General features: G+C 43.5%; 1 protein-coding gene across 1 annotated transcript; it reads left to right on the top strand.

Moving 5' to 3' along the window:
• Positions 1-605: 605 nt before the first annotated feature.
• On the top strand, positions 606-2,879 carry LOC134213729 (uncharacterized). The gene is made up of 2 exons (XM_062693040.1): positions 606-1,533; positions 1,607-2,879. The coding sequence occupies exons 1-2, from the start codon at positions 640-642 to the stop codon at positions 2,201-2,203; spliced, it is 1,491 nt and encodes a 496-aa protein (XP_062549024.1). The 5' UTR covers positions 606-639; the 3' UTR covers positions 2,204-2,879.
• The last annotated feature ends 22,629 nt before the right edge of the window (positions 2,880-25,508 follow it).

Below are 25,508 nucleotides of genomic sequence, written 5' to 3' on the forward strand. Positions count from 1 at the left end.
ATCGTTTTTGCACATTTAACGGTGCAAAGTAAAGGCTACCGCCACCATCCTCGACAACAGAACAGAAGGCTGCAAGGATGCTCATATTATCCACGAGCACATCCTAGATGCTGGTTAATATTACGTAAGCTGCCTTGGAGTCCTGGTATTTGAGGTAGCGACACAGAAAATGTTCGGCGTTGTTGAGGCCCGTCAAATTATGATGCACCAATTATGACCAGTACGCAATCGAGAGATAATCTCTTGATCCTAAAGGTTCGGCAAATCGGTCCTGAACTACGGAGATTTTTTTTCTAGCCTTTCCTTTTTTTGTGAAATTTGTATTTTTATGTGTTTCATTCCAGATGACGTAAAAATATTATGTAATTCATTCTTTATTTTCGCGAATTGGAAACTTTTATTGTCTTCTCAAACACATTCCAAAGGGTTTTCTGTTCCATGGTATCTACCTTATCGATTCATGGAGATTTGACTGCACTTATTTTCTCAGGTACATCAAACCTAACTGTATTTCAATGGAACGGGTAGCCTCACACTCTGCCATTAATGGTCAGCAGCTTGGGGTTTATACCCATTGTTAGATTAAAAGTCACCAATCTGTACAGATCCGTTTCATTTCATTCCAGCACATTCTTCGTCATGACTTCTAAGACGACTCTCATGAACAACCTTCCATTGGAACTGCTGGACCGTATATTCTCGTACCTTCCGCTGTCGGACCGCAAGTCCAGTTCATTAGTGTGCCGCTTATGGAGTGAACAAGTTTTCAGCGGCCGTTTCCTACGTAACATAGAGCTCAAACTGATCATGGGCTGGGGCGAGTCTGAGCGTCTTCGGAAAACCGCTCGCCGATATCGGAACGTTTTCATCCTGGCACCGTTTGCACTGGAATCTTGCGAGTACAATTTCGGTTTCATCGTCAAAGTGCTGGACGAGCTTGGTGCCGATTTGGAGAGTTTCCACTGTGTAATAAATTTTACAGAGGAACAGCTGTGGTACCTCATAATTCGTGCGCCAAATCTCAAGCAGCTGATTGTGGGAATGGACAGCAGAACTTTAAGCCAACAGAACTACAGCCTTCCCGAGTTGCGATATCTGCGAAGTTCTGGACCGCTGGCGAATGTGTTCCAGATCAAGTGCCCGAGTTCCTACAGCTTGTCGACGTTCTGTACGAATTTCACCGAACGCTCGAATGTGAACAATTCTATAATGTTGCTCCGACGGCTGGCCCCTGATTTGAAGAGCCTTCAATTGTATTCGAAGAGGTATTATATTCCGATAGAAGAGCTTCAGTTTCCGAATGTTGAAGTGTTGCGCTTGGGCGGACGAATTTGTAAAACCGGAGACGGTGCGTTGAGGACGTTCTTCGGTGGTTTCAAATTGTTGAAGGATGTGAATTTGGGTTTCAATGTTAAAGAACATGTGCTAGACATGATAACCAATATTTGTCCCGGAATTGTGAAGTTACATCTCGAGAATGATGTGCTGAAGCCGGGCCATTTTCGTTCATTAGAACGTCTCAAATGCTTGAAGGTAAGTCGCTTCCTTAGCATATTGCATGGCGATATTCAATTTCACTAATACATGCTATCCTATTTCTTGGTAGACTTTAAGCCTCATCGGAAGTGTCGATTCACGAGTAGTCATGGAATGCAAACCATTGGAGAGTGTGAACTGTTTTTGTCTGCATATGTCGCACCTGAACTGTGAGATGAGCATCGTCGAGGATTTCCGTCAGTTGCTTCCAAACGTGATCGATATGAATGTCACTCTATCGCAAATTTCCAGCTCCCTATTTGCTACAGTCTTCATCTGCGTAAACTTCCCTCATCTAAAACGACTGACGATTTCAAACAATATAGCGGGAAGTTACAGTTTGGATGAGTTCCGCCATTTGGATCGTCTGGAAGAACTTACGCTCCGATTCATTCCCATGCCGGTGATGTTGGAGGTATCTAAAAAGTTCCTTAAACGATTGAGATTCGAGTGCTGTTCCTGGTTGACGGATGGATATTTGTCGCAGCTGCCGGAGAAGTACCCGAACCTGAAGTATCTTGAGCTGGAAGAGTGTCGACAAGTGAGCCCCAAGGGCGTAGAGGTGATTCGATCGCGACTGCCAAACTGTGTGATTCACTGCGTCCAATCGGACACACTTGGAATTCGTTTTCACTTTCAAAGCCTTCATTTTGCCGCCTTGTCTTGATAACACCGATAACCATCTAGTCGATGCATTCCTATTGTAAAATGACTTTTTTCAACGGTCTTGGTAATAATTTTGGAACGCAATAACTCATATGGCCACATTTTAGTAATATACATATAATCCGGGGTTTCTCTGAATAATAGCTATAATAATTACTGGTGGAAAGAACTCCAGAATATTATGTATACGGCAGTAAGAAACTAAACAATATATCAACACTAGCAACAATAAAGTATAAGGCATTTGTATGGTAATAAACTCAAATATGTTTAATAATTTATTAAATTTAAAAATTGGGGCCCTCCTTAGCCGTGAGGAAAGACGCGCGGCTACAAAGCAAGACCATGCTGAGGGTGGCTGGGTTCGATTCCCGGTGCCGGTCTAGGCAATTTTCGGATTGGAAATTATCTCGACTCCCTGGGCATAAAAGTATCATCGTGTTAGCCTCATGATATACGAATGCAAAAATGGTAACCTGGCTTAGAAACCTCGCAGTTAACAACTGTGGAAGTGCTTAATGAACACTAAGCTGCGAGGCGGCTTTGTCCCAGAGTAGGGATGTAATGCCAAGAAGAAGAAGAAGAAGAAAAAAAAATATTCGAAAGGGGTCTTTTGAATCATAGAACAAAGATTGTTTCAAAACCCTGGAACGCAATTCACAAGAACGGCAAAGCTTTTACAATGTGAATCATTATATAATCTAACACAAGAATTCCAAAATAATAAATTTTAATGGAAATACTTACCACTTTACAAGTTTCTAACTGAGAATCCTCCTTCAACTCGAAAGCTACGATTTTTGACGTAAACTACGTCTCAGGGAAGACTCGGATATAGGGTGTAAAATGAAAATTTCAAAATTGAGGAGCGTAACGAAATCATGATTTTGAACGTTTTGAACGGATTTGCCAGTTGTATTGGATTTTCTGATTATCAACGTTAAACTAGGGTATCGGACTATTTTGGCAGCACCTCCTATTCCCGTCCGCAACGTGAGTTTCATTACGGCCGTCGTCCAGCGCGATTGGCTTTTGGGCTCTCTTTTTTGTGCGGTGTTTCGCACCAGTTTGGCACAAAAAGTAGAATTGGAGCAGTGACCGCGGTCGAAAGAAATGCGTATTGTCGCGCTTATCTTTTTCTAGAATCCTGCGGCAGTCTTACATTCGCAGGCTCGACTGCGAAGCTAAACGTCAAGATAGCCGCCGTGTTAAAAGATAGGCAGAATTTTCCCGCTCAAAACAAAACCACGTGCTTTTCGCGAAATGACAGCAGTGTTCGATTGTATTAGTGAGAGGCAACCGGAGTCACTAAGTACATGGAGAGTGTTTATCAAGGCAAGTGCATACGGTGGGTGAGACTTTCATTGACTCTGTTGTGTTTAGTGACCGTTGCGATTACCTGAAAAACAACCAGCAGGAAGCCGCAGTATTCTATTTTATCTCGAGATGCATAATAGTGTGTAACGTAAGTGACATACACGAGCATGTTTGTGCAAGCATAGGATGATTAATTTTAAGCAAGAGCAATGCAATGTGATTATGCGATAATCGCAATTTAAATGAACAATATGTTCGGTTCAAGGATAACTTATGAAAATCATAAGGAAGTTTATGATAAACTGCAAATTATTAATTATATTTTTATTGTAAAATTGCGCCAGAATCAAAGAATTCAATCTTGATTCATGAAGTGTGAATGCGCTTCAAATATTCTTATCCTTCATTTATTCATTTAATTTATTTAGTTTACATCTAAACAGATAACACTGAATCAACAATTTGACGCCACAATGCACGGTTCGAGGCCGCATCTCTCCATCCTCGGATACGCCCCCCGCTCGCCAAGTCGTTTTGCACCTGGTCTGCCCATCTCGCTCGCTGCGCGCCACGCCGTCTCGTACCTGCCGGATCGGAAGCGAACACCATCTTTGTAGGGTTGCTGTCCGGCATTCTTGCAACATGTCCTGCCCATCGTACCCTTCTGGCTTTAGCTACCTTCTGGATACTGGGTTCGCCGTAGAGTTGGGCGAGCTCATGGTTCATTCTTCGCCGCCACACAACGTCTTCTTGCACACCGCCAAAGATGGTCGTAAGCACCCGTCTCTCGAATACTCCGAGTGCTTGCAAGTCCTCCTCGAGCGTTGTCCATGTTTCATGTCCGTAGAGGACAACCGGTCTTATAAGCGTCTTGTACATGACACATTTGGTGCGGTGGCGAATCTTTTTCGACCGTAGTTTCTTCTGGAGCCCGTAGTAGGCCCGACTTCCACAGATGATGCGCCTTCGTATTTCACGACTAAGCCGTTAGCAAGGATCCGAGGTAGACGAATTCCTCGACTACCTCGAAGGTATCCCCGTCTATCGTAACACTGCTTCCCAGGCGGGCCATGTCGCGCTCGGTTCCGCCCTCAAGCATGTACTTTGTCTTTGACGCATTCACCACCAGTCCAACTTTTGTTGCTTCACGTTTCAGGCGGGTGTACAGTTCTGCCACCTTTGCAAATGTTCGGCCGACAATGTCCATGTCATCCGCGAAACAAATAAATTGACTGGATCTGTTGAAAATCGTACCCTGGCTGTTACACCCGGCTCTCCGCAAGACACCTTCTAGCGCAATGTTGAACAACAGGCACGAAAGTCCATAACCTAGTCTTAGTTCTCGGTGCGATTCGAACGAACTGGAGTGTTCTCCCGAAACAGATGGTCCTCCTCTTTTTTTTTTCCTCGTTTGTCGAGTGAAGATCACTGCGTCCAGATTTTAGGACTATTGTGATATACCCTTTTACTGTGAAATACGCAAGTTATCTCAGTAACATGTTTGTCACTGAGATACCTTGGTATCGACTGAACTCAAGACCATCTATTATTGATGAATAGAGATCCTGAGTTACAGTATGTGACTCCCCCATTCTGGCGAGACTAGCTTTATGAAGCCAACCACGTCCTTGAGGGATAAGATCCATATGTCAGCAGGCCCTAAAAAAGGGCTTGCTGAGAACTTTGAACCTACGTTGGGTGAGTGCACTGCAATAGCAGAGGATGTGTTCTGATGTTTCTCTCTCCTCGTCACAGAAGCGGCAATTTGAGTTTTGGATTGCTCCGATCTTTTGTAGATGGTATCTGCAGGGGCAGTGTCCAGTTATTAGACCGGTGTAGATGTTGAGATCCCTTTTGTTGAGACCTAATAGTTGTTGGGTTTTCTTGGGGTTAATCGTTACGAGCCTTTTGGATTGGCTCGTATGGGGAAGTGCATTCCAGTTTGATGTGATTTGACTGACCATATATTTGTTCAGTTCCATTTTTACAGAGCAGTCTGAGATCCCGCAGAAGGGCTCAGGGCCAATGAACCTTTCATTAGATCCATTCCTGGCTAGCAGAAACAGATGGTGCGTTGGAACTTAGTATTCACGGCATTTTTGAAGGATTTGCCGTACACTATCTGGTCCGTTGTCGAGCGGCCGTCAACGATGTAACCAACGCTTACAATTATTTAATTTGTTGGCTCCGCCACAAACGTATTTGAATTATATTTTTCTTTCCGTGTTCCAATGTAGCACAGATTTAGTGATCGTTTCCACGGAACTCACTCACTAATGACAGGTGAGACACTCACGTCTCTTTTTCATTCCGGTTCGTCTTAGGCAAGATTTATTGACAGCGCGGGAGTTGTGCGAATGGGCAGTTACACAAACAGACAATAATATCCCTTAATTATATTTCTGTTATATTTCGAATGGTTTGGTTTGATGAAATGTCAAAAATCGGGTTATCCGACGTTTGCCCTCCATCTTTCCACATAAAAAAAATATGAATACTTAGCACATTTCTGAGGAATTTCTTTTCTGCTACAGAGCCATATGAAGACGTAGTGCGCGCCGTGTGTAAAAGTTAGATTTTGAGGTTAGAAGTGAAAAGTTCTTAATCTATTTCTTAGTAACTAATTGTTTGTGTTTTTTGGTTAAAACTAGGTTAAAAGCTATAATAGCATAGTACGGATTTAAAGTACGAAATAAGGTGGTTAAAAATAAAATATTAGTACGGTTAGTGCTCAAATCTAAATCTTAAATCTAAGTATACACTAAATGTGCTTTTATAAATCTAGAACAAGAAAAGAATTGTGCGATAAACGCTGTTGAAATCAATTCTAAGAAGCTATTTTGTATAAAAAAATCCCTCCATAAAAGGGTGAATAGATAGTTAAAATGTGTGAAAATTGTGAAAATGAAATGGATGACATGATAACTAACTAGTGTGGCAGGGCCACCAGTGGGCTTTTTCTTTTCTTAGGTTCCTTGGGGAACTAACCATTCCCTCCACAGTTATCCGACAGCCATACGGCCTGACAGAAAATCCCGCCAAAGCACCCAAGGGAACAGCGACGGACCAGTCGACGCCATTTTGTACCGCTCGCCCACCCCATAGTGAACAGGGTTCGCTACTATCCCGTGGTGTATATTTCCATCGACGCCATCGCTAATCGGCCATCTTGGAACGCCGAAAGCAACGTCAAAACCGGTCCCGATCCACCAAGAGTGATCCGCCCACCTGCCACATAATCTAGCCATAGAGATTACCGCCATCGGCCAAGTATTCGCCACCGCCATAGGCCGCAAACCAGCTGAATTCCGAGCCAACATCGACCAAAGCAACCAATCAACAATGACATCACCATCTACCAACGAATCCCGCCGCCACCACCAGCCAGCCCCACAACCACCGGTCGACCGTGGTTACCATCGCCTGTCCACCACCCCCTCGAGATTAGGGCACCATGCGAGGAGCAAGTATACCCTATCATATAAGTTCGTCCTTAGGGCCCTTTATTAATGATCTTAGGAGGTCGTCCACCTTTAGTTGTTTCTAGAATTAGATTCTTCAGGAAGCTTTTGAGTCACCCTAGTGGAAAGGCCTTTATGTTTGAGTTCTTCCTCGCGTGTCCAACCCTGAGGTACGCATTCTGTTTCACCAACGTTCCCGTTACTCAGTGAGTTCCTAGACTCTGGTTAGGGAAGGGACGTATCTAATTGGAAAGCACGGCCCTGAATAGAAAATCTTATTGACATACATTTCAATGAGATCCTAGAACAGTAGAGTTTCTACGAAGCTTCCCACGAACTCATTCACTAATGGTGACAGACGTCGGAAGATGATCTGGGATATCACTTTGTAGGCGGCATTAAGGATAGTGATCGCTCGAACGTTCTCACACTCCAGCTTGTCGCCTTTTTATTAGATGGGGCATATAACCCCTTCCTTGCACTCCTCCGGTAGCTGTTCAGTATCCCAGATTCTGACTATTAGTTTGTGCAGGTAAGTGGCTAGCTTTTCCGGGCCCATCTTGATGAGCTCAGCTCCGATACCATTCTTGCCAGCTGCTTATTTTTTAACTAATTTTATTTGCTAATTATCTAATACATGCATTCATCTCTTAGACTAGGTGTTCCGTGTTTTCTTAACACTATCATCCTTATTTGCTATGTTATATTTTTAGTTATTATTAATACATTTCAATTGCCTCTGGCAGTTAGAATTTTTCCTCTGGCTGAATTAAACCATGTAGGAATTACAATGTTTTCTACTTAAACTAAACTTAACCTAATTTTAACTAAGGGTACAAGGAGCTAATCGTTGCAATAGAAGATTGCAACGATTTTTGTCTAAAATTGGAAATTATTTTGTTGGACATTTGTTGCAATGTCTCAATATTAGAAATTCTATGAAGTTCATTGGTACTATACCACGGAGGCAACTTCAGAATCATTTTCAGAATTTTATTTTGAATCCTCTGAAGTGCCTTCTTTCTGGTATTGCAGCAACTAGTCCATATTGGCACAGCATACAACATGGCAGGTCTAAAAATTTGTTTGTAAATCAAAAGTTTGTTCTTAAGACAAAGTTTTGATTTTCTGTTTATAAGTGGATATAGACACTTAATATATTTGTTACATTTGGCTTGAAGGCCTTCAATGTGATTTTAAAAGTTAATTTTTGATCTAGCAGAAGTCCTAAATATTTGGCTTCGCTAGACCAATTAATTGGAACCCCATTAAAAGTGACAACATGTCTGTTAGAAGGTTCCAAATAAGAAGCTCTCGGCTTATGTGGGAAAATTATAAGCTGAGTTTTGGAAGCGTTTGGAAAAAGTAAGTGGAGAAAATATCCAAACTTTTTTGCAATCTACTACAAATGACACGAAGGCTTCGCCCTTTGGCTGAAAGGCCCGTGTCATCTGCAAACAAAGATTTTTGACACCCTGGTGGTAAATCAGGTAAGTCAGAAGTACAAAATGTTACACAAAATGGGCCCCAGTATGCTGCCTTGGGGGACACCAGCCCTTACAGGTAATCTATCAGATTTAGAATTCTGATAGTTTACCTGCAGTGCAGCGATCTGATAAATAATTTTGGATCAGTTTAATAATGTACAGAGGAAAATTAAAATTCATCAATTTTACAATCAAACCTTCATGCCACACACTGTCAAATGCTTTCTCTATATCAAGAAGAGCAACTCCAGTCGAATATCCTTCAGATTTGTTGAGCCGAATTAAGTTCGTAACTCTTAATAACTGATGAGTGGTTGAATGCCCATGGCGAAAACCAAATTGCTCATCAGCAAAAATAGAATTGTCATTAATATGAACCATCATTCTATTTAAAATAATCTTTTCAAACAGTTTGCTTATTGAAGAAAGCAAACTGATTGGGCGATAACTAGAAGCCTCAGCTGGATTTTTGTCCGGCTTCAAAATAGGAACAACTTTGGCGTTTTTCCATTTATCTGGGAAGTATGCCAATTGAAAACATTTGTTAAATAAATTAACCAAAAAGGATAAAGGCCAGCTGCTTATTAATCTTTAGCTGTTGGATGGCATCCTTAACTTCCCTCAAGGCGGGGGCTGGTTGGCTTCCATCGTCCGCTGAACTGTCGTAGTCATCTCCTCCGCTGCCTTGACTTTCACTGCCTGTACTCTCAGCGCCATTCAAATGTTCCTCGTAGTGCTGCTTCCACCTTTAGATCACCACACGTTTGTCCGTCAAGATGCTGCCATCCTTATCCCTGCACATTCCGGCTCGCGGTCTTTGCGGGATGCGTTGAGCTTCTGATAGAACTTGCGTGTTTCTTGAGAACGGCACAGCTGTTCCATCTCCTCGCACTCCGATTCTTCCAGGCGGCGTTTCTTCTCCTGAAAAAGGCGGGTCTGCTGTCTCCGCTTCCGTCTATAATGTTCCATGTTCTGCCGGGTACCTTGTTGCAGCGCGACCGCCCGCGCTGCGTCCTTCTCCTCCAAAATATGTCTGTAATCTTCATCGAATCAATCGTTCCGTCGACTTCGTCCCATATACCCGACGTTGTTCTCCGCTGCTTCGTTAATGGCTGCTTTGACTGTATTCCAGCAGTTCTCAAGAGGGGCCCCATCGAGCTCACCTTCTTCTAGCAGGTTGCTTCAGTCGCTCTAGGTCGTACCGCGGCGGTCGTCGGTACCGAACATTGTTGATGACGGATAGTTTTGGGCGCAGTTTAACCATCACCAGATAGTGGTCAAAGTCGATGTTAGCGCCCCGATATGCCCTGACGTCGATAATGTCGGAGAAGTGCCGTCCATCAATCAGAACGTGGTCGGTTTGTGGTTCTGTCTGCAGTGGTGATCTCCAGGTGTACCGATACGGGAGGCTGTGTTGGAAGTAGGTGCTGCGAATGGCCAATGGAGGCGGCGAAATCAATTAGTCGTAGGCCGTTTTCGTTCGTCAGCCGGTGAGCGCTGAACTTCCCAATAGTCGGTCTAAACTCCTCTTGGCCAACATGAGCGTTAAAATCTCCTATGATGATTTTGACGTCGTGGCTTGGACAGCTATCGTATTCACGTTCCAGCTGCACGTAGAATGCGTCCTTATAATCTTCAGTGCTTCCGGAGTGTAGGCTATGGACGTTGATTATGTTGAAGTTGAAGAACTGGCCTTTGATCCTCAACCTGCACATTCTCTAATTGATCGGCCACCACTCGATTACCTCTAAACGTTCGCACCATTGATCCCTTACAACAAATCTCCTAAAGCGCTAGGACTCCGAATCCACGGTCCCTGAGCACATCGGCGAGTATGCGTGTCCTCCCGATGAAGTTGAGAGGCTTGCAGTTGTACGAATTGAGTTTCAAACCGCTAGTCCATTTTCGTCGCAGTGGTCTTCGCCGATGGTTGCGGTCCGTACTCTCTTGTTGATTGTTCGTTGCGTTTGTTTTTTTAAACGCTGGCTTCCCAGTCAACACAAGATCGTATATGATATCACATAAGTTGCTAAAGTGGAGGCCATATACGTACTTCCCCATACAATATATACGTATATCGTCTCCACTTTAGCATCTTATATTGCACCATATACGATTTTGTGTTGACTGGGTTGCAGGGCCTGACACCAAACCCCCTAAATTTCCGAAGGACCATTCCTCCTTATTCCCGGTGGACCATGGCGCTGGCACTCGGACGATGATCAGCCGCCCCTAACATGGAGAACAGACGCTGTTGTGAGCCGATCCTGACATAGAGAACAGACGCTCAATAAGATTTGCACCTCCGGAGAGAAGCAAACCCCCCTTCCCTGTCAGCATACGACCATAGTTCCCACCGGGGTTGGTTACCCGATCTTCCCTAAGGTTACTCGTATCCCGACCAGCACCACGAGAAAGTTAGAGATAGGAGTTGCTGGGTAAGAGGCTAAGGACCGCGAGATGGGGCCTATTTTATTCCTTCAGATACGCGAAATATCAACGGTACGCTTTACCCAGTATTTGCCGTGCCACATGGGATGTCGTCCGTTTGATGCCAAACAAAAAGCCGATTGGTTACAAATGGATTTTTAAGAGAAAATGGACCAGCGTGGAAACGTAATCCGCTATAAGAGTAGAACTTGTGGCACAAGGATATAGCCAACAGTACGGTACCGATTGCGACGATGTGTTTGCGCCAGTTGCTAAACAAACCACCTTTCGTACTTGTCGCTAGTGTCGTAAGTGTCGCTGCCCGACGAGGAATGCAGGTGACGACGTATCTGTACGGAGAGCTGGAGGAAACCATTTTCATGAAGCAACCATTGCATTGTTAGGATTCCATAGCGGTGCAAAGGAAAAGGTTTGTCTTGTACGAAAAAGCCTCTACGGTCTCAAGCAAGCTGGAAGATGTGAAATCAAAAAGTCAGCGAGGTCCTGAAGACGCTGAGTTCACCTTGAAGAAAACTTCACCATTACGTGCCTTGGAAACGTGAAACACTATCTGGGAATCCAATTAAAGCGATCCGGTGGAAAATCCTTCCTAATTCAAGGAGCCTACATCGAGAAAGTTGCGAAACAATTTGGGCAAATGAATGCGAAACGCTCTCTGATACCTATGGATCCAGGATGCCCAAATGCACAGCAGAAGGAGGAGGACCCAAATAACAATTGCAAGGTTACATAGATTTATTCAAGTTTTTTAACGGCTTTATCGTTGCTTTGCTCAATGCTGCGAGATTAGCCTTATTGGAAGACATGTAGCTTTCTTCAAAATCGTAATAAAACGTCCAATAAAACCACAAATGTCAAATGCTTTATGACACACATAAATTTTCCCAACTGGGCATTCGCATATTTAAGATTTTGTTGTTTATTGGTCAAATTCCTCTTATGAAAATGAAACAGATAATAAAAATCAAGCAAAGTATATCATTTCACTTCCGGTAAATTAAAATGGTATAAATTCGAATACACAACGAGTGGTGCAATTACCACGATTCGAAATAGAAAAGCTATCAGTAATCGCATAACTGTGGAAATGCTAATTGACCTAAAATCGTAAGGAACCGATTGCAGCAACTTTCAGCAAAATACTTACTGTTATTTTGGCCGTCAAAATTGCCCACAGTGTAGTATCAGCTATGCTGGTAGAAAACAATAATTTTATATCGGCGTAAATCTTTTGTAAAATCTATAGTCATTAGTAATAATAACTGCATTTCAAGATGATTTTCAAAATTTGAAGCACGAGAAATGTTTCCTTACAAATCGGAACGCCACCGGAACGGTACTATTTAGACTAATTAATTGACCGTAAATCACAGTATTACGACGGCGCACTTGAACAAACTGATTTTCTTACCTCTACCTGTTTTCACCAGAAATTCGAACGCGCAGAAAAATTTGCAAGCACGCGAACGAATCCTGGGCATCCTATTTCCAATTATTGAACATTATTTTTCATCCATGTCCGTGATGTTGTTTTTTTTTTCATTCTTCCATTTCTACGATTATCCTTTTTCTACAATAGGGTAAAATGCTCAATAGTGGACCCCCTAGTAGCGAAATTTTGGTCTTCCTGGCATAAGGAGTGGAAATTTTCAAAATATTGATTTTGCGTGATATCTAATATCAAGCTCTGCATCTCCTCTTTACGATACATACATAAAACACTCAAATACTCGATGTTATTCTTTGGAATTAACATTTAAAAGTCTGACTGAATTCGCCCTATAATAGACCCCCTGGGGGTCCATAATAGGAAATTGCTTCCCTATAGTCGACACTTCATTTGATTTTTATGTTCCGTTTCGGGACGTTCTTCTTTCCTATTATGGACCCCCCAAAATATTCCTATAATGGACACTCCCGTGTTTATTTTTTATAGTATTGTGAAATATCATCTAGTTTTACTTTCCATAGCATTTCCAATGCATGTAATCAAATCATAGGACTGTAAGGTAAGTTCTCCCGATAGAATTTCATAGCAAAATGTTTAAATTGTGCTGTAATAATGCAAAAAAGGCTGGAGGGTCCACTATTGGTTGGGGGTCCACTATTGGGCATTTTACCCTACAATAACAAAAAACTCAACGGAATTTTTTTTCTTTTTTTGACAGCGGTTTTATGGAACTCTTATGAATAGCCTTAAACTTGCTATGAAGACGATCTCAAGAGTGGTCCACTTGGTCATAACATAATCTTGTAGCGGGTATCAAGAGGTTGTCATGTAGATTTTAGTTTTATTGCTAGTCTTGAAAATTTGCTCTCCAAAACTGCTAAAAGAGTATGATAATATTCAAAATGTTACTTGGGGAGCCCTTGCCTAGAAACGGCGATTTCCAGAGTCTAGTGGGTGCTCTACTATACATTGCGGTAAATACCCGATCGGACATCGCCATCAGCAGCTCGATCTTAGGTCGCAATGTAAGTCAACCGACGGAAGGAGACTGGACAGAAGCAAAACGGACTCTAAGTTACTTACACTCAACATCAGATTTAAGCCTGGAATTAGGTTCACCCGGAGGATCAGTAATCTGGGCAGTATGTACGCGACATCGTGACATTTTTTTGCCGATGAAGCAAACTGTTTGTTTGCTGCTACGTTAGTCGTGCTGGCGTGCGGTCAGCATTTGCATGAGATTTTTTTGTTTCGGCTCATGCGCAGCGCATACAGCACAGAATCGAGTTTACTTACCTGTGGCACAACGCCTAGAAGGAGTGCTATCCGTAGGTAATGATTTATTCGTTGTTATCTCTAAAATGAGCAAGGAGTAATGATGAATTTTTCCCACCAGAAACGGTTATACGTTGTGAAATTATTGTACGAAAACATTAATCATGGGAAGAGAAAATAGAAAATGGGTCACTGTTTCAACTACTTAGAATGCTTGTAGAATGTATTTAATGTGTCTGAGGGGAAGAAGACTAAAATATAAGAGACCTTTTTGAACGATTTTGCTCTACGACCTCCAGGCTGCTGCTGGTGAGAGCGATGACCCATTCTCACCCCCAGACCCATTGTCACCCCCGATGGCGGTATTTTTTTGTTTTCTTTTTCAATACAGCATGCATAAAATAGCAAACAACTATATTTCTAGTAATAATGTTATTCATTTTCTAATCATAACGAGGTATAGAGAATAAAAACCACAATTTTCAAGAAAACTTTGATTGCAGCGTTCTCGTAAACGCGCAAATATGCGCAAGCAAATCACTCACTAAAAGGTGGTACCAGGATTATATTTCAATCCCCATTTACAGATCAGGGAACATTTGGGGACATTAGGTTTGCGGGACCATTTTATAGCAAAGAATTATGATAATTAAAGTTTTTCCTCTACAACTTTTTGATATTAAACTTCGCGTGCAAAACAATCTATCGGAAAGCTAAAATTTTAAGCTTTGAAATGGTATAAAACATTATATTTGGAGAAAAAATGACTTCATAACATACAAATCAAAGTTAGTAATGATTTTTTAAACCGTCTAAGACGAATTAAGTACTGTCCGTTTAATTCCACCAGTTAATTTTCGTTATCTTTGCAGATACGTATTTCGACCACAACTGTGTGGTCGTCTTCAGTGTCTTGTACTTGACTCGACTAAGTCGAGTCAAGTACAAGACACTGAAGACGACCACACACAGTTGTGGTCGAAATACGTATCTGCAAAGATAACGAAAATTAACTGGTGGAATTAAATGGACAGTACTTAATTCGTCTTAGACGGTTTAATACATTCCACTAAACGAGCTTAATATATTTTTCTGAAAATGATTTTTTATTTTTATCAGCTTTTTTCACTTCACCAGCCCATATCTTTTGACTGAATAAACACAGGGCTTCAATATTTTCCGATTCTCTTATCTAAGGTATATACTTTCATATGATACATAAATTATACAAATTGGAGATAGTAAATTTTCCGATTAATGGCCACCCTTTTCCCCATAGTGCGTTGGTACGTGTGAAGATGGAGAAGATGCGGTTTGGCCTTTGGGATTGGTCTACAGCCAGCCGAGCTTAAGGACAAGCATCTCGGAATCAAAACAAAAGTCACTCGCGTTTTCAAGCGCACACCACTCAATATGAAAGCATTGCACAACTGTCATTTATATTATTCCACGCATGCTGCGATGCAGCAAAGCTGAAATAATAAGAACAAAAGTTGACCGCTACCTCCGTATTGAGTGGTGTTTGAGAACGTGAGTGAATTTAGTTTTGGATTATGTGATGCTTGTCCTTAAGGAGTAGTGATAGAGATCAAAGCAACTCGGTGAATCTAACACCAATCATAGTAGCCATTAAGTTTGATTAATTTAATAAATTCAGTTTGTCTTACACTTTCAATCAAACCAGTTGGGTTTTCTTTCTCCCCTCTAAGACATCAACCTCTAGAGCCCTTGCGTATTATATGCAGTTAAAATAAGATGAATTCAGATGTTCTAGGTTTTTTATTCCTTTATTTATTTATTTAGGCACTCTGTGTTACTTAACCGCTAGTGTGCCAAGATCTACTGTAGTATTCTGCTTTGCAGAATCCACACAGAATCTATTTTTAGATTTCCATTGCCATTATTGTTGTGGTTGCCAGTCCATCTCATCGTGAGTCCATTGTGCCAGTTTGTCCATGTCGTGTATCCAATAATCGTTGCATTGTTCGGTTGCCATTTATCCGGGTACGTTTGGAGGAATGCCTCCGAGAAGAACTAGTGTCAGTCGTCATCAGGCAGCCATGACGATAGGCGCGTCTCCCAAAACGCTACCGCATGGGCTGCGCATCCGGCGACTGACGAGGGTTTGGTGGAGGCGCTGGGAATCGAACCCATGACCATCCGCTTATAAGGCGAACGTGTAGCCAACTACGCTACCGGACCCCCCTATGTTCTAGGTTCTCCAAATTGTTCTGGAGTTTAGATCAATTGGTCCTCCAGGTTACCATCTGTTTATTGATTTCACGGTAGCGTATGACAGTATTGACCGTGAAGAGCTATGGAAAATCATGGACGAGAACAGCTTGCTTGGGAGGCATTGTTACGATAGACCTTCGAGGTGGTCGAGAAATTCATCTTACTTGGATTCTTGCTAACGGCTGATAATAATGTTAGTCTTGAAATACGGGGTTATATCATCTGCGGAACTCGGGCCTTATTCGGGTTCCAGAAGAAACTGCGGTCATAAAAGAACCAAAATGTGTCATGCACATACATATCATAAAACCGGTAGGCTACGGATATGAAACTTGTACCATGCTCGAGGAGGACATGGAACCACTTAGGGTATTTGAGAGGCGGGTGCTTAGGACCATCTTTGACGGTTCGCAAGAGGACGCTGTGTTGAACTTAATCCTAGAATTAAAATAACACATAAATAAAGTTAAAAAAATCGCAAGAGGACGGTGTGTGCCAGCGAGGGATGAATAACGAGCTCGCCCAACTCTCCGGCGAACCCAGTATCCAGAGGGTAGCTAAAGCTGGATGGGTACGATGGGCAGGAAGGATGCCGGAAAGAAACCCTGCAAAGATGATGTTCGCTTCCGACCCGGTAAGTACAAGACGGCGTGGAGGGCAGCGAGCAAGGTGGGCTGACCAGGTACAGAAGAACTTGGCGAGCGTGGGCGCGATCGAGGATGGATAGATGTGGCCCCTCGAACCATGTATTGTGGCGTCAAATTGTTGATTCAGTGTTATCTGTTTAGATGTAAGCTAAGTTTATTTTATATATATCTTTATTAAAGTGATTTTTAAGTTAAACAAAGTTCATCACTGAAGATGTAAGCTAAGGGCGGTGATGAAGGAATTAAAAAAATGGATTAAGAAACTGTTGTTATTTAGTCACTTTTTAGATATAATGTGCCGCAAGAATATAACTTTTGGTATAAAGATAACACCAAATGTCTTGTTTCTGTTTCGCGAAGCATGTGTTTTTTTTGTATTTGGAAGATTTAACAGTAAATAATACATAAAAATATCTCAACTGCATTTACAAGATAATTCAAAATAATCTGAATCACCTAAGTCGTACGAATACTTGATTGAACCAACCAAACTGTGATTTGTCGCACTCATCAACACTTGCAAACAATGTCGAGTCAGTTCGTTGAAAGCACTTTGTCAAATCGTACCTGTCCTGTGTCAAATTAAACTAATATAGATCTCAGCATTTGTGTTACCGTACTCCATGGGCTGGAGCCACTACCATCAGTTTCTACCGAATTGCGCCCAGAGGCGTTAGCGAGTAGTGGAACGTTTCCCTTCTCATACAGTGCAGTTGCACCTACACGGCACACGACGACGGCAAACATCAGTAGCAAATGAACGAATGTGAGTTTGCCAGCCTCTTGCTGGAGTGCCACTCAAGTTCTCTCCAGAGTTCTGACGTCGCTTTGCCTGATTTATACTTGCAGCACATATAATAATGGCGTTCGAGTGTTTGGTAGGTGTTGGCCCAGAATGCTTCGAGTTGCTTTCGTACCGTACAGTTTTAGTGGAGACAATTGCAATTACCGAAAGGAATGGTGAAGTAGTTGCACTTGGACAAACTTGTCACCAGAATGGAGCGGTCTTTGGGACGAGCTGAACTTTGGTCTTCTTGTGCTAAGGGTGGCAGACTTTTGGATGAGAAATGACCCTTGAAGGATTTTCATTCGAGCAGATGGCGAAGGGTCTCTTAATGTCGTAATTATTGTGGAAAGAGTGATTAATGAGTTGATTGGGTCTGGAAAGAATTCAATAAATAGAGGCTATTGAACTATATAATCGATGTTGCTGGTTTACTAGGTATATACATAATTACATGTGATCGAGACATTTTCCCAAATTCAAAGGAAATTTTGTCTAATTTTGTATTTACCTTGAAAACAGTCTCCTGACATTTATCATGAAAAACTGTGTTGCTTCTTTTAACACTCTAGAGAAGTTTTTCCTAAGTCTAAATTTGACAAGAATGTGGTTTTTCACCAGAGTTTTAAGGCAAGAAACAGTGCATCTTTTGCCAAATTAAAGATATGATAAGACCTTTCATTTAAAAATGATATGCTTTCTTGGTAAAAAAAATAATGCATCCATTTTGTGGTCAAAGCTTTCATCACAATATACAAATTAATGCTCTCATTCTGAAAAAAAATTGTGAGTGAGATTTGGCTATGGCTTATTGCAATTAGCTCAAAATTTTGGAGAAGAAGAACATCTGAGATCTATAACAGTAAAAATGCATCTTTTTAGTATTTAAAGTACTTTGAATTTGGTTGATTTTTTGCAGATATGTTTTCGTTTAAATCATGCAGTGTTTATACTAAAATTATCCAACCAACCAATTAGTTAATCCCACAATACCGAAGCACTGACTTCCTACATCTTCAATCTAAAAGAAACATTTTCCTGACGTATGGATGTCGAACAAAGCAAAATCCGATACCCCACAAAACCCGATAACACTATTAAAGATAAATGCCTAACAAGCGTATAATGATGGCCGACCTAACCTATGAACCGTACACTCCCTGGCAATTCCGACACCCGCCGGCCAACACAATGCACATCACATCACAACAACGGACCGGTCCTGTTCAATTCCCACACCCCAGTAGACACACTCGACAACAACGGACTTTCCTACGAGAGAGTCCCTTGCGGCGAGAATACCATGGCAAAAAATGAAAAAAAAAGTCGACTACTAACCGCTAGGCATTCCGCTTTTCACATCCGATTTTTTCGCAACCCACAGTTACCTACTTTGGAGCAAAAAAAAAAAAATAGAAGACATTTCAACAGAAGCTGATTTCCTGAAGAAGCAAATCACGGCATCGAACGAAACCCGACGGGATGTGGGATCAGGAGAAACATGCGAGATGGCTCGTTATTGATAAAATTCTCACTCCCCCGAACATTGACTTTATTTCGCAAACGGACGTGGAGGTGGCGGATAAATCCTTTCCCTTTTGGGGTTTTTCGGATTTACAGTGGCACAATATGAAACTGAAACCTCCAAAGTGGAAAACTAGGGATCCTATATTAAGAGATGTGCGAATACTTTTCCAGACGATTTAGCAACGCTGTTACTTTCGTAAACAAACGCTGCCAGCACTTGCCGCAGTGAAAAATGTTTAGGCTTGCACATGACTTTACATTCGAGGACACTTTTTGATTATTTTATCTATCCTCTAGCAGTGCATTTTCGCTAAAATTAAAAAGCAATACGAATGAACACCACATAAGGCATTAACTAGACTACTTTAACTTACGAAAGCAAAACAAATTGTTTATTCGATAAAACTTTGCATAAAATCTATTTCACCCAAATCGCAATACCTTTCGATCTGCAACAATAACGATGTTCATTTGGCTCAGATTTTGACAGTTCTCAATGCTCGATTGGCTCAAGATGGCCGCTTTCGCATATCTCTGAATGTAGGATCCCTATGGAAAACCATTCGGTGGTAGTGAAATGTAATCAAGTACAACAAAATGATGAATTTCGATTTTTCTAATCCTTTTACCGTGAATTTTAATATGCACAACATTTTTTCACTTGCAATAATGAAACCATGGTTGCAGGTGCACTTGGAAAAGGGGAGGGGAATTAAAATAAGACCACCCTCTGGTCCATCCTAGGAGTCTTCCAGAAGCAAGATTCAAACATACAAAAGATTAAAATTAAACAGAAAAGGAATCCTAAACACATTAAAATTTAATAAAATTTTCTTCTGCAAAAAATCTGGTAGGACAAAACAGGACGCTGGACAAAGTGTGATATGGTTACCTTCTATCCTTCTATCCAAGTGTTTTGCTCCAAGTCCTATGATTGATTTATCGTGAAATTCATTAAAACGTAGAGCATTCTGGACTATTGATATTGAAATTTATTTTTGTTTTGTAGAAAAAATTTAATTGTTCATGGATTTTTTGCATTGTTACGGAAGCTGTAAATTGGACTGTAAATTACCGATTATTTTTTTCAACAACTCTCAACAATCCTCTGACCTCCCGGAAGATTACAGCCACTAAAGACATTCCTGCCATTCTTTACTTTTCGCCCATTGCAAAATCAAAACCAACTTTTTGACGTGCCAATAAAGTAGGTCTCAAAATATTACGTGGAAGAGTTTTTTAATCGAATTTTCCCGGCAAATTACTTCAATCGCAAAACAGATAGGTATCATAGAACAAACGGCAAGTTTCAAAGTAGGCTTTCTGGAGGAACTTCCGGAGGAATTCCTGGAGGAACTTCCGGAGGAATTCCTGGAGGAACTTCCGGAGGAATTCCTGGAGGAACTTCCGGAGGAATTGCTGGAAGAACTTCCGGAGGAATTCCTGGAGGAACTTCCGGAGGAATTTCTGGAGGAACTTCCGGAGGAATTTCTGGAGGAATTTCTGGAGGAACTTCCGGAGGAATTCCTGGAGGAACTTCCGGAGGAATTCCTGGAGGAACTTCCGGAGGAATTCCTGGAGGAACTTCCGGAGGAATTTCTGGAGGAACTTCCGGAGGAATTTCTGGAGGAACTTCCGGAGGAATTGCTGGAGGAACTTCCGGAGGAATTTCTGGAGGAACTTCCGGAGGAATTTCTGGAGGAACTTCCGGAGGAATTCCTGGAGGAACTTCCGGAGGAATTCCTGGAGGAACTTCCGGAGGAATTCCTGGAGGAACTTCCGGAGGAATTCCTGGAGGAACTTCCGGAGGAATTCCTGGAGGAACTTCCGGAGGAATTCCTGGAGGAACTTCCGGAGGAATTCCTGGAGGAACTTGCGGAGGAATTCCTGGAGGAACTTGCGCAGGAATTCCTGGAGGAACTTCCGGAGGAATTCCTGGAGGAACTTCCGCAGGAATTCCTGGAGGAACTTCCGGAGGAATTCCTGGAGGAACTTCCGGAGGAATTCCTGGAGGAACTTCCGCAGGAATTCCTGGAGGAACTTCCGCAGGAATTCCTGGAGGAACTTCCGCAGGAATTCCTGGAGGAACTTCCGCAGGAATTCCTGGAGGAACTTCCGCAGGAATTCCTGGAGGAACTTCCGCAGGAATTCCTGGAGGAACTTCCGCAGGAATTCCTGGAGGAACTTCCGCAGGAATTCCTGGAGGAACTTCCGCAGGAATTCCTGGAGGAACTTCCGCAGGAATTCCTGGAGGAACTTCGCAGGAATTCCTGCAGGAACTTCCGGAGGAATTTCTGGAGGAACTTCCGGAGGAATTCCTGGAGGAACTTCGGAGGAATTCCTGGAGGAACTTCGGAGGAATTCCTGGAGGAACTTCCGGAGGAATTCCTGGAGGAACTTCCGGAGGAATTCCTGGAGGAACTTCCGGAGGAATTCCTGGAGGAACTTCCGGAGGAATTCCTGGAGGAACTTCGGAGGAATTCCTGGAGGAACTTCCGGAGGAATTCCTGGAGGAACTTCCGGAGGAATTCCTGGAGGAACTTCCGGAGGAATTCCTGGAGGAACTTCCGGAGGAATTCCTGGAGGAACTTCCGGAGGAATTCCTGGAGGAACTTCCGGAGGAATTCCTGGAGGAACTTCCGGAGGAATTCCTGGAGGAACTTCCGGAGGAATTCCTGGAGGAACTTCCGGAGGAATTCCTGGAGGAACTTCCGGAGGAATTCCTGGAGGAACTTCCGGAGGAATTCCTGGAGGAACTTCGGAGGAATTCCTGGAGGAACTTCCGGAGGAATTCCTGGAGGAACTTCCGGAGGAATTCCTGGAGGAACTTCGGAGGAATTCCTGGAGGAACTTCCGGAGGAATTCCTGGAGGAACTTCCGGAGGAATTCCTGGAGGAACTTCCGGAGGAATTCCTGGAGGAACTTCGGAGGAATTCCTGGAGGAACTTCCGGAGGAATTCCTGGAGGAACTTCCGGAGGAATTCCTGGAGGAACTTCCGGAGGAATTCCTGGAGGAACTTCGGAGGAATTCCTGGAGGAACTTCGGAGGAATTCCTGGAGGAACTTCCGGAGGAATTCCTGGAGGAACTTCCGGAGGAATTCCTGGAGGAACTTCCGGAGGAATTCCTGGAGGAACTTCCGGAGGAATTCCTGGAGGAACTTCCGGAGGAATTCCTGGAGGAACTTCCGGAGGAATTCCTGGAGGGGAGGAATTCCTGGAGGAACTTCCGGAGGAATTACTGGAGGAACTTCCGGAGGAATTCCTGGAGGAACTTCCGGAGGAATTCCTGGAGGAACTTCCGGAGGAATTCCTGGAGGAACTTCCGGAGGAATTCCTGGAGGAACTTCCGGAGGAATTCCTGGAGGAACTTCCGGAGGAATTCCTGGAGGAACTTCCGGAGGAATTCCTGGAGGAACCTCCGGAGGAATTCCTGGAGGAACCTCCGGAGGAATTCCTGGAGGAACCTCCGGAGGAATTCCTGGAGGAGTTTCGGAGGAATTCCTGGAGGAACCTCCGGAGGAATTCCTGGAGGAACCTCCGGAGGAATTCCTGGAGGAACCTCCGGAGGAATTCCTGGAGGAACCTCCGGAGGAATTCCTGGAGGAACCTCCGGAGGAATTCCTGGAGGAACCTCCGGAGGAATTCCTGGAGGAACCTCCGGAGGAATTCCTGGAGGAACCTCCGGAGGAATTCCTGGAGGAACCTCCGGAGGAATTCCTGGAGGAACCTCCGGAGGAATTCCTGGAGGAACCTCCGGAGGAATTCCTGGAGGAACCTCCGGAGGAATTCCTGGAGGAACCTCCGGAGGAATTCCTGGAGGAACCTCCGGAGGAATTCCTGGAGGAACCTCCGGAGGAATTCCTGGAGGAACTTCCGGAGGAATTCCTGGAGGAACTTCCGGAGGAATTCCTGGAGGAACTTCCGGAGGAATTCCTGGAGGAACTTCCGGAGGAATTCCTGGAGGAACTTCCGGAGGAATTCCTGGAGGAACTTCCGGAGGAATTCCTGGAGGAACTTCCGGAGGAATTCCTGGAGGAACTTCCGGAGGAATTCCTGGAGGAACTTCCGGAGGAATTCCTGGAGGAACTTCCGGAGGAATTCCTGGAGGAACTTCCGGAGGAATTCCTGGAGGAACTTCCGGAGGAATTCCTGGAGGAACTTCCGGAGGAATTCCTGGAGGAACTTCGGAGGAATTCCTGGAGGAACTTCCGGAGGAATTCCTGGAGGAACTTCCGGAGGAATTCCTGGAGGAACTTCCGGAGGAATTCCTGGAGGAACTTCCGGAGGAATTCCTGGAGGAACTTCCGGAGGAATTCCTGGAGGAACTTCGGAGGAATTCCTGGAGGAACTTCCGGAGGAATTCCTGGAGGAACTTCCGGAGGAATTCCTGGAGGAACTTCCGGAGGAATTCCTGGAGGAACTTCCGGAGGAATTCCTGGAGGAACTTCCGGAGGAATTCCTGGAGGAACTTCCGGAGGAATTCCTGGAGGAACTTCCGGAGGAATTCCTGGAGGAACTTCGCTTCAAGCTATCCACCATGTGGGCGCTTTTGATTAAAAAACGTTGTGCACTGCAGGGTCGATGCAATTCAGTCCTTTTGGTGGCTTGACGAAATGCAACAGTGGATTTTGAAGCTCCTTACAGCCTTTGACGGAAGCTTAGTTTGCAGCCGGCAGTTCCTTGCTCGTTTAAACAAAGTTGGCATAACTTCCATCTGCGAACAGCTTCCCAACGTTTCCCGAGTTGAAATCTTCAAAACCTTCCGCAGTTCTGTATTCTGTGATCCACTCTGCCACAAATCCGGCAGGGCTTCCTTTCTCTCAAGGGTGGACTCGAACTCCTATTCTCCGCTACGTTATGCGAGTGCACGTAGCCGTCGTTCGCTTGGCTTCTCGATTTTCCTATATTTGACCCGGGTTCCCCGGATCGGGATGACCCTTCTCCGTACGCAGCAACTTCGCTAGCATCTTTTACTATATTTGATAGGAAGTTTGATGACAATCGCAACGTAACCGTTTTGCTTTTCCGGCGATATTGTACCCATTTCAGCTGCGTTCCAGCCGGGAGCTTCTCCGTCAGTGCGCATTTGTCTCGATGATCTTGGAGTCCGATTTCGATAGAAGCAACCTGCTCCTGACCGCTTCCAGCACCTCTCCTTCCTGGCACTCCTGTAGCCGTGCCAAATTTTCCTTGTCGGAAAAACCGCACGCCTTCGTCGACGTTTCGTAGCTACTGACAAACATCGGCCACTCTTCTAACTTGTGGGAAAATGTCGGCATCTCCCTGGACAGGACTTACCGATTGATCATCTGTGCCTTCGTTGGTTCATGCTGCCTATTTTGTCGACAATGCCTGACTCCTCATTGTTTCCTACGTGGCTTCTCCCGGCCTCTCTTTTATCAGAATTCTACGAACTTTCCTCCTCCTCTCAGCCTTTTTTTTTTCTAAAGAGCTTTCTTCTTCCTCGACGAATCTTTCTTTTTCTTCTTCTTCTGGGCAATGCATCCTCTTCAATAGACTCTTCTTGTACTTCTTCGGTTCCCGTTTCAGGGTCCGACTCTTCTTCCACTATCCGCCACTTCTTGTTACGCTTCACCTTTTCCGGCTTGGGAATCCCTGGGAGTCCGAAAGGCGTCGAATTTTCATCGCGTCTGATCAGAAAACTCTCCGGCAGAGTTAATGAATCTCTAACCGATTTTGGTGCGAATTTCTGAGCAACTGTTGGCGTCGAGTGCTTGCGAATGAAAATGGAGGATCGCAGCAAGCCATGCGCGCGGACGGTTCCTTTTAAATTTGCTGTCACGGTTTTTGTTCGTTTCCGCAAGAAATAGATTCGGCTGATGTATATATTTTGCATATGTATTAGAAGGAAAAAGTTTAAGTTATCTGAAGTTTGAGATTTACGAGTTTGGTGACTTTTACTCAAGTGTATTCTAATTTGAGCGTGCGAAATCGTTTGTGTAGTTTAAATACGGGGATGTATTTGGTGAAAACATGTATCAATGTGTGATAATACCAGGAAAATATGGATCAATAAAGAATTGCTCGGAATAGCGCTGGAAGAGTAGTGGTATTTTAGTGGACACTAGTTGTAGTCTTCCTCAGTTCATTTATACGGAATTGTATCAACTTGGTGAGATTGTTTCAATATGTTTTTATATGATCCCAAAACTAAATACGCGCTGGATTTAAAAATCCGGAAGTTTGTTTATGGATCCATTATCCAATTGATAATGGTAGCATAAACAGGCGGAACTTATTGCAAGTGAAAGTGACCTCGGACTGGACGTGAAATACCAGGCAGTCTGAAATGGGTTACTGAAGCTGCAGTAGAGCTAACACCTTCTAACTCCCGGGCTAAAGCTGACTTTATTAAAGACTTCCATAATACCACTGCCGGACAGTGGGGGTTAGATTGAAGATACACACACACATACACACACAACTGTTGGCGTCGAGTGCTTGCGGGTTCCTCTCGGATCGTTGAGTTTCCCAATCGCTGCATCCGCTTTTCCGGGCTTTTCGTTCCATGACTTTCTATCTCCGGAACGCAATAACAGATCTGGCCAATTTTCAATAGGAAACAATAGCTTTATGGGTCTCAGCGAAGCCTACAAAAAGTTTGTTATGGAGCGAATGCAATAGCCTTTTACGAGAAGGCAAAAATCTAT

This window comes from Armigeres subalbatus, chromosome 1, assembly GCF_024139115.2.
Source record: "Armigeres subalbatus isolate Guangzhou_Male chromosome 1, GZ_Asu_2, whole genome shotgun sequence".
NCBI lineage: Eukaryota > Metazoa > Arthropoda > Insecta > Diptera > Culicidae > Armigeres > Armigeres subalbatus.

What these genes read in the sequence shown, in the direction of transcription:
- LOC134213729 (XM_062693040.1), top strand. Translation starts at nt 640, where the DNA reads ATGACTTCTAAGACGACTCTCATGAACAACCTTCCATTGGAACTGCTG. An exon ending in AACGTCTCAAATGCTTGAAG is followed by an intron (nt 1,534 to 1,606) that starts GTAAGTCGCTTC and finishes ATTTCTTGGTAG; the next exon opens with ACTTTAAGCCTCATCGGAAG.